Source organism: Coregonus lavaretus (assembly GCF_964263955.1).
Source record: "Coregonus lavaretus genome assembly, chromosome: 10".
NCBI classification, from domain to species: Eukaryota; Metazoa; Chordata; class Actinopteri; order Salmoniformes; family Salmonidae; genus Coregonus; species Coregonus lavaretus.
In genome coordinates, this window is record NC_139997.1 from 59,029,481 (window position 1) to 59,041,643 (window position 12,163).

Here is a 12,163-nt window from a genome sequence, read left to right on the forward strand (position 1 = left end):
TGGATTCACCTCTCCATCTCACCCAAGAATCAAAGTTAAAGAATAGGACTAGGGCCTCCTGAGTGGTGCAGCGGTCTAAGGCACTGCAATGCAGTGCTTGAGGTGTCACTACAGACCTGGGTTCGATCCCAGGCTGTGTCATAACTGGCTGTGACCCGGGAGTCCCATAGGGCGGTGCACAATTGGCCCGGGTTTGGCCAGAGGGGGCTTTACCTGGCTCAATGTGCTCTAGCGACTCCTTGTGACAGGCCAGGTGCCTGCAGGCTGACTTCAGTCATCAGTTGAATGGTGTTTCCTCCAACACATTGGTGGGTGTTAAGCGGTGGGTGTTAAGGAGCACAGTTTGGCAGGTCATGTTTCAAAGGACACATGACTCAACCTTCACCTCTCCTGAGCCAGTTGGGGAGTTGCAGTGATGAGACAAGATTGAAAAAGGGGCAAAAAAAAAAGGTCTACCTTTATTTAAAGTTTAATTTAGTCCTATTCTTTAACTTAGATTTTTGGTTGAGATGGAGACGTGATTCCAACATATCAATTGCTAATTTGTAGACAAACTGGAATTAAAGCCAGACTAAGTCAGTGTCACAACAGATACACAGATGGAACTATCCAAGCAGAAGATCTCCTTCAAATGTTGATATTTAGTTGCGTTGACAACCAAACACAATTTAATATCCAGTTTGTCTACAAATTCATAACTGAGATGTTGGATTCCCGCCTCCATCTCAACCAAAAATCTAAACTTAAAGAATAGGACTAAATCTAATCTAATCAAACTTTAAATGCACTTTAAATTAAGTTTGATTGGATTTAGTCCTATTGTTTCACTTAGATTTTTGGTTGAGATGGAGACGTGAATCCAACATATTAATGATTAACTTGAAGATTACATTTGAAATCAACCAAAGCTTGAAACCCTAGGCCTAAATGTATTGTCTGTTTTTAGTAGAACCCTGGGTTGAATTGAAACAACAGCTGTTGATGACTTTGAAAATGTTATATAGGCCTAAATACTATCTGATGAAATATGCTCTATAAAGTATGGTTACATTTCATTTGCTCTGTTAAACCTACCCTTTTGATTGACTTCGATGGCAATAGTGAATATATTTAGATCGCTCAATAATTATTCTAACGATAGCACATTGGTAGTAGTCAGTATAATATAAAAATGTAAAAGCTAAGCAGGGCCTGGTTAAAACCCTGGATGGGAGACTAAATGAATAGTTTTACCTCAACTCTCCAGTAGGAGGTGCTGCCCAGCATTTTTTTCTTTTTTTTCCTGATAATGAATATAACGTTGAAGATCTGACGTTGTTCAAAGGTACAAATGTAACATATTTTATACAAGGTTTGTCTATGTTGAAAATTGGTTAGAATGATGACATAATCCTGTGGTTGAAATATCACCCTCAAAACAACAGTGATTACAAATCCAATGTATTTTCCACGTAGATTCCATGCCACAATACGACAATTTACGTTGAAACAACGATTCAGCCAGTTTGTGCCCAGTGGGCAGTACTGTACTCTCTACTCCCATGTTCCCCAGCCCTGCTGCCATGTTTGTTTTGGTGTGAAACTGGAGATGGCACACAGTCCACCCTCAACCCACGTTACCACAGCACAGTCCATCTCTGCCCTCTCATTGCTCTCTCTCTCTCTCTCCATGTGCCCTGCTGCCCTCAGTAATGGAGGACATGCACCTGCACCTTCTCATGTGTTCTCTGTCCATCCCTCTCTCTCTCTCTCCCTCCAACTCTCATTCATTCTTATCCTTCTCACTCCTTCAACTCCTGTCCTGTCCGGACTAAACTATGTTATTATGTGTCACTGTCAAGCAGTGTTGTTAGCCAGGTGTACTCCATTAAGAATAGTGCTTGTGCTGTGCAGGCTGCAGTCTTTTCCCATTCAGGAATACTGTGTGTAGTGGGCTGTCTAGAGCCAGCCAGGTCGGGATTGTGTAAGGAAGAAGGGCTGTACTTTGGCCTCGTGTGGCACTTGGAGACAGTGGGTTATGACTGCCATCTAGTCTTGACTATGCAAACCATGTACAGTAGAAGATTACTACACTGCTTCGAAATACAGTGGAGTTTTCTTTTGCACTCTATTGTGAGATCCAATTGTGTACTTTTCACTTGACCTTCTCTCTCCTTTCTCTCTCTTCCTCCTCTCTCTCTCTCTCTCTCTCTCTCTCTCTCTCTCTCTCTCTCTCCTTGCGCTCTCTCTCTCTCTCTCTCCCTCTCTCTCTCTCTCTCCTTTCTCTCTCTTCCTCCTCGCGCTCTCTCTCTCTCTCTCTCTCTCTCTCTCTCTCTCTCTCTCTCTCTCTCTCTCCCTCTCTCTCTCTCTCTCGTTATTTCTCCTCTTTATAACAACATGGTATGTTGACAGTCATCTCTCCTGTGTCGTCTCCCTCAGGCTCGCCTGGCGCTGGAGAGAGGTGCTCAGGCTGTCATCTTCGATGTCACCAACGACGACACCGCTGCTTTCGAGGTGAGGAATGGTGGAGCCCGTCTGAGAGAACAGAGGACAATAAAGTAGCATAGCCTGACCTGACCGAGAGAGACACAATAGTTTTAGTGTGACTGATTTATCAATGATTCATTTTCTGTGTCTTCCCCTCCTCTGTCCATTGTGTGTCTTCCTCCAACACACACACACACACACACACACGTGTAGCTGCGTGAGTCAGACTCCCTGCCGCGTCCAGTGGTGCTGGTGAAGGCTGAGGATGCTGAGGAGCTGATGGGGCTGGTTAACAAGAACGAGGAGGCTAGAGTCCGCATCGATATCAAGAAGGAGGACCCAAAATGGGTAAGGAACAGAATACACATCTTATTATTATTATATAATAATTACATTATGTAGGTTTTTATACATGTTTTCCATTTATTATATAGCTATATATTTCTATTGTACTTATTATTATTATTATTATTATTATTATTATTATTATTATTATTATTATATACGCATATCAAGAGACACATAATCGAGGTTGTTAGTTACATTCCCTGAATGGTCTGCTCTAAATGCATGTCTCCCAAATCTCTACTATGGAGTACATATCTTTAGTACAACCCTATTCCTCTCGTGAAACTGTTAGTTGTTTGAGATTTGCCCCTCCCCCTGGGAACCATGGTAATAGGGACCTGGCGACAGGAGGCAAACAGAGGATTGGCCGGTGGTGGTAGTGGTTGTGAGAGGGGACTGACTGGAGTGTTGACACTAGTTAGAGTGATAGAGTGAGAACTTTAGTTCTCTACTGTAAGTGTTCCGTCAACACTGGAACTCATTGTCCACAGGTGATGTTATTACCTGAGCTGTACCTCTGCACTTATCATGGAGCCAGGTGGTGGTGCCAAGGGTGTGTGTGTGTGTGTGAGAGAGAGAGAAATAGTAATAACATCTCTCTCTTTCTCTCTCATTCCAGCCCCACTATGATGTTGGTATCCTGCTCACTATAGTCCTGGCTATTCTGGCCATCGTTTTGATCTTTGCCTTCCGGTACCGATGCAAGTCCAACAGAACCTGGGTGAGTCAGTGAACAACACATACACTTTTCACAAGTCTCAATACTGAAGCCTTTACCTCAGCAAAATCCAGCCATCTTAAAGTGGTTTAGGTCTGGGCCCAGTTGCATAAAACATCTTACTGTTTCCCTTAAAGGTTTACCTTAATGAATCATTTTCCCTTACCGAAGGGAATTGTTTAAGGGTGTTGCAGAGAGCCCCTCAAACATTTCCTTAGGTAAGGGCATCATTTAAGGGGTTTACAGTAGTTTGAAGGAACATATGGCAGAAAGAGTCTCTGGTGACTATGGAGACGACCTGATTCGCTGACTGAACATCTCATCAAAGAGATCGCATTTATTTTGGGAGATCTCAAAATATAATTTCTACATTCAAGACAGGTGAAACAAATTGATTCAGAAGATAAAACACGTTTCTGTTAGTTACTTTTTTCTCAACTTGTTTCTATTACTTTCAAGCACGTCAAGCAAACCTAGAGTAGCTAGCTAGCTAGCTAACCAGCAGCTTTGTAGCCATGGATTGTGCACCTTACTTTGTTTAGCTAAGTAGCTAGCTAGCTGGTGGATGTTTTCCTTTTGAAACCAGGGCAGAGAAAAGCAACATGTTGGATTCACCTCTCCATCTCACCCAAGAATCAAAGTTAAAGAATAGGACTAGGGCCTCCCGAGTGGCGCAGCGGTCTAAGGCACTACATTGCACAAATGCTGTTTACATTGATATCCATACTGAATGAAGCACTTAAGGGAACGCATGGACACCCTTAACACTTAATTTAAGGGGGAAATTCACCTTCAAATGTTTTGTGCAACTGACTTAAAGTTAAGGAAACTTTAAGGGAAAAGATAAGGGGAAAATTAACTTAAGATGTTTTATGCAACCAGGCCTTGTACTCTAACTGTTGACCAAACACAAAAGAAAGTGTCCACTGTCTATACAGCTCAAACATACACCAGAAAACCATCAGAGAGGAACAAAATTCCCTGGAATTTGAACTTTGACACGTCTCAGTCCGTTCTGAAGTCCACTTCTCTAACCGCCGTCTCACACGGCCTCTTCCTCTATGACCACAGGACTCAGTCCATCAGCAGACCATGCGAGCCGTCAGTCGTCTGGAGACGCGAATGTACAGCTCTCAGAGCTGCGGGGGCTCACAGCGCCACCATGGAGGCTGGGGGTCTAATAGCAGCTCCAACTCTAGCCCCGTCTGTGCCATCTGTCTGGAGGAGTTCCGGGATGGACAGGACCTGAGGATCATCTCGTGTGCTCATGAGTTCCATAAGGAGTGTGTGGACCCCTGGTTGCTGCAGCACCGCACCTGTCCTCTCTGCATGCACAACATCATGGGTAATGACATTGCATGACCACTAGGGGACACCTACAACAGGCCTTAGAATGGGGGACTACTTTACCCACTCTTGAGCGCAAGTGAATTTTCCAGTAAAAATTCAGTTTTACAAACTGTGTGTGTGTGTAGCCTGTTTTACTGTGTGTGTGTTTTGCCTGTCTGTCTGACTGTGTGTGTTCCTATGCTGCCAGGTACAGAGCTGTCACGTCAGCCCCAGAGGAGCAGACTGCAGCAGACCCCCGAGCACAGCCAGGGTTTCCTGCACCCCCACCCCTACCCCCACGCCTTCCCCCAGCACCCCATCCCCTTCTCCATGAGGCCTCACTACCCCCGTGGCCGCTCCGGCCCCTACGCCTCCCTGGGCCACTACAGCAGCTCCCCACCCCTGGACCCCCAGACCCTCCGCTTCCTCCCTAGCTGGCCTCTGGGCTCCGGCTGTGGATACATCCACCCTGCAGAGGGCCCCGGGAGGCCTCACAAGGCCGGGGGCAGCTGCAGGACGGCAGGTCACCCTCTGGGGTCCCACTACGGCCCCGGGTCCCGCCGCTCCTGCCACGCCTACCGCTCCGGCTGCCCCACCCAGCGCAGCGCCTCCAGTTCCAGGCTCCACCACGCCCCCTCCTTTGCTCCCCGTGCCTCCGCAGGGGGGGCCCACAGCCGGGGGGACGAGGGAGGCAGCTGCTCTGGGGGGAGCTACCGGACGGAGCGCAGTGGCTACCTGGCAGACGGGCCGGCCAGTGACTCCAGCTCTGGCCCCTGTCACGGTTCATCCAGTGACTCGGTGCTCAACTGTACCGACGTGTCCCTACAGGGTGTGTACGGTAGCTGGTCCACATTCCGCAGCTCCCTGAGCAGTGACTATGATCCGTTTGTGTACTACGGGCCGGGTTTGGGCCGGACAGGCCGCAGGGACAGCATGGAGGCAGGGGTCCAGAGACCAAGGTCCCTGGACTCAGTGGTGAACAGAGACAGAGGAGGGTGCCCTGAGGAGCAGCCGCAGGCTGTGTTTAGCCACGTCCACTACCACCGCCACAGACACCACCACTACGGAGAGGACGGGGAACGGGAGCACGCCCAGGGACAGGGACCAGGCAGGGGGTCAGATGAGGAGCAGGGGGCTGCTGCTGCTATTGGCCCTGGTTCTGGTTCTCCCCCGGCTCTGGACAAGGACTCCCCAGTGTGCCCTCTGAAGCACAGCCCCTGTCAGTGCCCTAAGGCAGAACACACAGACAGTAGGGAGACCCACGGCCACGGGACAGAGGATCAGGACCATGAACTTAGCCTCAGCCCCCCTTCAGGCCCCCCTCCTGTCCTGGTACCCCCAGCCCCCTTACCACCCCCAGCCCCCTGCTGCCTCCAGGACCACAGCCATGGAGGCCACCCCCACCGGAGGGCAAGCCGGCTGGGCGGCTGCGTCCTCGACGGCCCCTCTGTGCGCTTCCACCAGAGCCTGGACCTGCAGGACGACTGTAGCATCCACATCCACTACGGCCAGGGCTACTGCTGCCCCCCGCCTGACCTGCCCCCCACCCTGATGCCCATGCCTGTGCCCCTCATTCTGGACTCTGGGGGCATGGGGGCCCTAGGGGGCCTAGAGGACTGGCCCTGCTGTGGAGGGCCCCACCATGTGGTGTGGCAGAAGCGGGTGCAGCAGGCCCACTCTGAGCCCCAGTTGCTGGGGCCCAGGCTGGGGGGCCCTATGGACAGACCCCCGCCCCCATGCAGCAGGCGTCACCACGGTCACCACAGCCCAGCGCACGACCGCAACACAGACTTTTGTTTATACTGCCAAACATTACACAACAATCAGGGTGGGTGTTCAACCAGTCCTTAAATGTTGTTATAGCTACATGTGATGTGAACAACTGCTCCCGTATTAATTGGTTTTCCCCATAGGAATGGGGGTAGTATATTCTACGGCTCTATCTCACTTTGCCTTTCCGCGATTCTTCGCATCCTATCTCTTCGCCTCCGAATCAGCCGAATTGGAGGGAAGTTTAATTTAATTTAATTTTGGAAAAGAAGGCGAGGAGAGAGGATGCGATTAATCGAGGAAAGATGAATTTAGAAAGAGCCCCATGTGTGTTATTCCTTCTGTCATCCTGTGTGTCATGTGAGTGTCTCTCTGTGTGTTAGAGAGGTAAGTAAACCTGTTGTCTGTTTCTCTCCCTCCAGGATCAGAGGAGGAGTCCGGTGTGTGATAACTAACTAACTCACTAGGTGCATCCCCAAACTCACGCTGCTACGTACACAGGAGCCGGAATGGACAAACACTTCATCGGCGGCCATCTTTCTCAAGTCTTCCAAATAATTCCACAGGAAATACCTGCATTCAAACTACACTTCCCAGAATCCCCCAGTCAGTGCTGAGTTACATGTCAACAGAGATCAAAATGAGTTAGATTATGATTGTTTTGAACGTTTGTTTCTTTTGACCATCAAATCAATGAAAACACAAGTCAAGTATAGACCTCAAATTGCTCATATTCATTGTTGAATTCGAGTATGTCAATGTGTTTGATTTTGATTTTTCTTGTCGCTAAGTGGCGTACGTGTTTCAAGATGGAGACTGACTGGGAGATGCTGGGAAAACAACTCCTACATCACAAAGGGGAAATGTGTTTTATTCTGTTCTGCCTTGTTGTTTTGTTTTGTAAATTACACGAAGAATTCAATACCGACTTGATATTACAGGTTCCCAGGTTGCCTTAGTGACCACTAGGAATGATCACTGCTCAGGGCTTGAGCCTCGATTCACAGCACGAAACTCCCCTACTATTTCCCTCAGTAGAATTCACATGGACATATTGGATATCTAATTCCTTGAGTGGTTAAGTACTTAATCGATTATATTATGAGGTACTACTCAGTAATACTTGATTTTCCCTCACATGTCCCTAAACTCCATTATTTGTCTAGATACGTAGGCAACCATTGGATCATGTATTACCCACATAGATGCTCAGTTGGAGGTTTTTTGCTCTTTCCAGCCTACCTCAAATCAGATTCAGAAATGTGTTCCATTGGCATGGGTATCGCAAAGGTACTCAGAGCTACGGAAAAGAGCCTAGAAGCTTCTCTCTGGGCAACCTGCCCCATTGGGGGAAAAGTTATTTTCTTAGCCGGCCCTACAAGCAGTGTGCATTCCAAGAGGTCACTAGAGGCTAGCATGGGGACTTGTGTTGGTTAATTCAATAATGGCAGCTGCTTTCATCACATTTTGTTTGCTTTGTGTTTCGGTAAAAAACTGTAGTCTGTAATTTTGTACCAGATTGACTGAAATGTGTTATTATTATGAGCTATTTTAGTTTTGCTCATGTCATTTCTCATGTTGCCAGTGGTTACTTATTATGTTTGACCTGAGTGCTGATTTGGTGGCCAGTGAAGGAGGGAGGGGTCCACCAGACATACCTGGGTTCAAACTGTATTTGACATCTTTCAAATACTGTAGCTGTGCTTGATTGAGCTTGCCTGGCTCAATGGGACCAATGTAATCATCCCAAAAGTGCAAACCCCACCAATCTGGCATGCACTCCAGTCAGGCTAAAATATGCAAATGCTCCAAGTATGTGAACGATTTCAAATACTATTTGAACCTTGGTAGGTCTGCCTCCAGAACATCACACAGTGTGAGTGGAGCTTCGCTCGGCTCAGGAAGGACATCTGCCATGTCTCCTGCTCTTCACCCATGACCTCTAATCCTATGTCCTAGTACACGACCCCATCAATGTCCACCAGCAAGGTTATTTTCTCCCTTCCATTTCCCATATACCAGCAGCTAAAGCTCACCAAGGGTGCTCTTATCATGGAACATTGTAGCAAAATATTATATACATAATTACTATGTAACTGGAGGAAAGCCATAACCATTCATTCACCTTTGGGAACATACTTTATTCACTACCTTGTTAAAAAATATGTTGATTCAATGTACAATTGTAAGGCAACCAGCTGTAATAGGATTGTGAGTTTGCTCAACCAAAATGGTGTTGAGGAAACTCACAACAAATGGTTTGTGAATCAGCATATATTTTTTTACAGTGTTCCAAACATTGACTAAAACGAACCTGTGGCCTTTTATGAACTTAAGTGAACTTAAATGGAAGCCTGGTGAAACATCCTAGAAGATGAAAAACCCTGGAAGAAAGAAAAGTCATTAAATGTGTGTAGTTATATCCCCCAATATATTTTATTGCTTAGTGAAAATGTGAAAGGAGACTGCATTAAGACAGACAGTAAACATGGAGACTTAGTATTTAATTGAATAAACCTATTGATCCCCAGACTATTTTTGAAAGAGCAAGCATTTAAACAACCTTGTCAGATCTAGTAACACTCTGAATCAGTAGTCTGTCTATGTTATTTACTTCAACTGTGCCTTTTCAAAAGGGGTTCGTTGTGGGATCTTCATCCACTACTTCCTATCAAATGGTCAAAGTTTATTATGAAATAAGATCAGCAAATAACCTAATACATTAAAGGTCTTGTTATTTTACCAAAGAAACACAGTTTTGAATGCAATCAACCTGTGCCTTTTATTCCTCCTCCATCAATCTTAAACCCAATTAAATGTGTTTTACCTAACAAGAAAGATCTGAAAATGGAATCGTATGCAGTCAAACAGTGGAAAATCATGGATTACAGCCCCATATATACCGATACCTTGTTTCTAATGTTTTTTGGAGACAGCTTCTCTTGCTAATACTCCAGGTTGTGTTTGTCTGTTATATATTTGTGTAGAGAACAGTCCAGACTGAACACTGCACTCACCATTGTTTCCCATGAAGCAACAGTGAAACATTGCAAATCAGTCTGGATTCCAGGCTAACTAGCTCCCTAGCCTTAGCTGAAAATGACTGAATCACAACCAACCAGCACTGGAATCCACAACCAACCAATATTTTTCTGTAAAAACCCAAAGCAAAGTAATCAAGGCACTATAACTACGCCAACAACCAGTTCAAGGAAATATAAAACTTAAATTAATCAAACATCTCTGAAACATTTGGGGCGATTTTATTATCCTCTTTAGGGTTCCTTTCTGTTTGTGTTCATTGTTTTGTTTTTGTACGCATAATGAGCTGAAACTGCCTTTTTTCTAATAGAGCACAATCCCTATAGAAATTGAAGGGATCTGTCAGTATATTTTGGATACTTTGTGTACAAAAAGAGAAAGACAAAAACAGAAATGAAATAAAGTGTTGTATTTTATATATAATAGAACATTTCAATATGGTGATATGTCACTAATATATTTATTTACTAATATATTTATCAATTTTTGTCCAGGTCCTGAAAAAGAATGCATGGTTTCTGTATAGAAACGATATCTATATGAAACTAAGTGCCATCACAGATGTATCAACCTGGCTTCATTCCAATTATATGCAAATAAATTATTTTGAAATAAAACCTCTGGTGCTGATTATGGTCTCAATTTTATGATCTTCATCGTCAAAATTAAGTATTTATCTGACAAATCTCATTGTCATTCCATTTCCAGTCATACATATCAGAATTATTATCATGTTGTCACTGGCAAGTATGTAATTGACAAAAATACCAAACTTTTAATTCTGGTTCTTACCTTACAAAGGTCAAAGATGGAAAGCTGGTGCATGTTATTGCAGTGATTATACAATGGGGAAATAACACAGATTGCTTTGTAATTGCTTTCAACAACTTGTCCCATACATTTCTCAAAATAGGTGCTAAATCTCTTAGCAAAACTGTAAAATGTTGAACATACAGTAGAACATATTAACTCAGCTTCGTTGGTATAGCCATACAATCATGGTGTAATATTAGTTATAAATGGTGAGGTTGCCCCTGGCATCCTGGTCCTTCTCAATGGCCTCGAAAAGAGACTTGGATGTTTCCTGCCTCGAAGCCCTGTGGTGGGAATCACACACACGGGTCCAACTCAGTCAATTAATCAAATGTATGTATAAAGCTCTCTTTACATAAGCAGTTAACTCAAAGATCTGCCTTATTCTGTGTTATGTGTAATGGCCTTGGTATGTACTCACTGACAGCTTTTTGTTAATGTAAAGGATAAAGTCTTTTGATTTGGCTTTATTGTCTTCTGATGTTGAATTACTTGAGACCGAGGCTAAATAATTAAATACTCTCCCAGGGTTTTATGTTTAAATGCCAGCTTGCCGCACAACACAATGTTTAACTTATGAGCTCCAATTAATAATGTAAATATTTTCAAGTGTAATCAAAAGATCAAGACGGTAAAGACCAAGAAAGTGTTGGTGGTTTCTCCCACAATTCCTTTGATGTGGTGTAGCTAAATGTTTTTAGCTTCAGGCATAACCAATCCACATCACTAGACTATGAAACGCCAAATCATGACTGATGGAGCCTGTCCTAACAGGTAGTGGATGGGGGCCTTAGTTAGAAAGTGCCACAGGCTGAAACCCAATCCAAAACTTTAGCTCAGTTCCAGCTCTCCCTTCTACAGTTGGGCTTTAATCTGCATCTGTGATAGATGTACCTTTACAGCTCTGGGTTGTGTTGTGTTCGCCTTGGGTGGGAGCCATAAACAGGTGTTAAAGGGATACTTCGGGATGTTGGCAATGAGGCCCTGTATCTACTTCCCCAGAGTCAGATGAACTCATGGTCGTGGATATCATTTGTATGTCTCTGCGTGTGTTTGAAGGAAGTTGCTAACTAGCATTAGTTCAATGACTGGAAGTTTGGGTATATGCTAGAATGCTAGCAGATACCCATAGACTTCCATTAATTGTGCTAACGCTAGAAAGGCATTGGCGGGCGAAACTGTGTCTAACTTCCTTCATACTGAACACAGAGACATAAAAATGGTATCCACAAGTTCATCTGACTCTGGGGAAGTAGATAAAGGGCTTCATTGCCAAAATCCCAAAGTATCCCTTTAAGGCCGTTTTGTGTTGAATGTGTTGCTGGTTTCATGGACTTACAACCGACTGGGCACAAACTGGTTGAATCAACATTGTTTCAACGTAATTTGTCAACGTATTGTGACGTGGAATCTATATGGAAAAACATTGAATTTGAAAAAAATCATAAACTGTTGTTTTGAGTGTGAAATTTCAACCACAGGATTATGTTGAATTTGTAACTATGAAACGTCAGATCTTCAACGTTATATCCACTACCAGAAAAAAATTGTCCAGGCAGTACTTCCTATTGGAATGTTTATCAATCTACAGCTATTCATTTGGTCTCCTTTCCAGGGATTTAACCAAGCCTAGCATTAATATTTGTCACTGACTACTACCAACCAATGTGCTATTGT

The 12,163-nt window shown here is 44.6% G+C and overlaps 1 protein-coding gene across 2 annotated transcripts in view; it reads left to right on the plus strand.

Moving 5' to 3' along the window:
• Window positions 1-10,290, plus strand: part of LOC311136090 (E3 ubiquitin-protein ligase RNF43-like) — a 170,150-nt gene extending 159,860 nt beyond the window's left edge. Inside the window, exons 3-8 of one of the 2 annotated variants that reach the window (XM_084170172.1) lie at window positions 2,419-2,493; window positions 2,680-2,814; window positions 3,434-3,535; window positions 4,604-4,877; window positions 5,070-6,689; window positions 7,054-10,290. In XM_084170172.1, coding sequence (XP_084026298.1) covers window positions 2,419-2,493; window positions 2,680-2,814; window positions 3,434-3,535; window positions 4,604-4,877; window positions 5,070-6,689; window positions 7,054-7,079 — 2,232 coding nt within the window. In that variant the 3' untranslated portion in view covers window positions 7,080-10,290. The remainder of the gene's footprint in view (window positions 1-2,418; window positions 2,494-2,679; window positions 2,815-3,433; window positions 3,536-4,603; window positions 4,878-5,069; window positions 6,690-7,053) is intronic. The other variant, XM_084170173.1, reaches the window with a different exon arrangement.
• The last annotated feature ends 1,873 nt before the right edge of the window (window positions 10,291-12,163 follow it).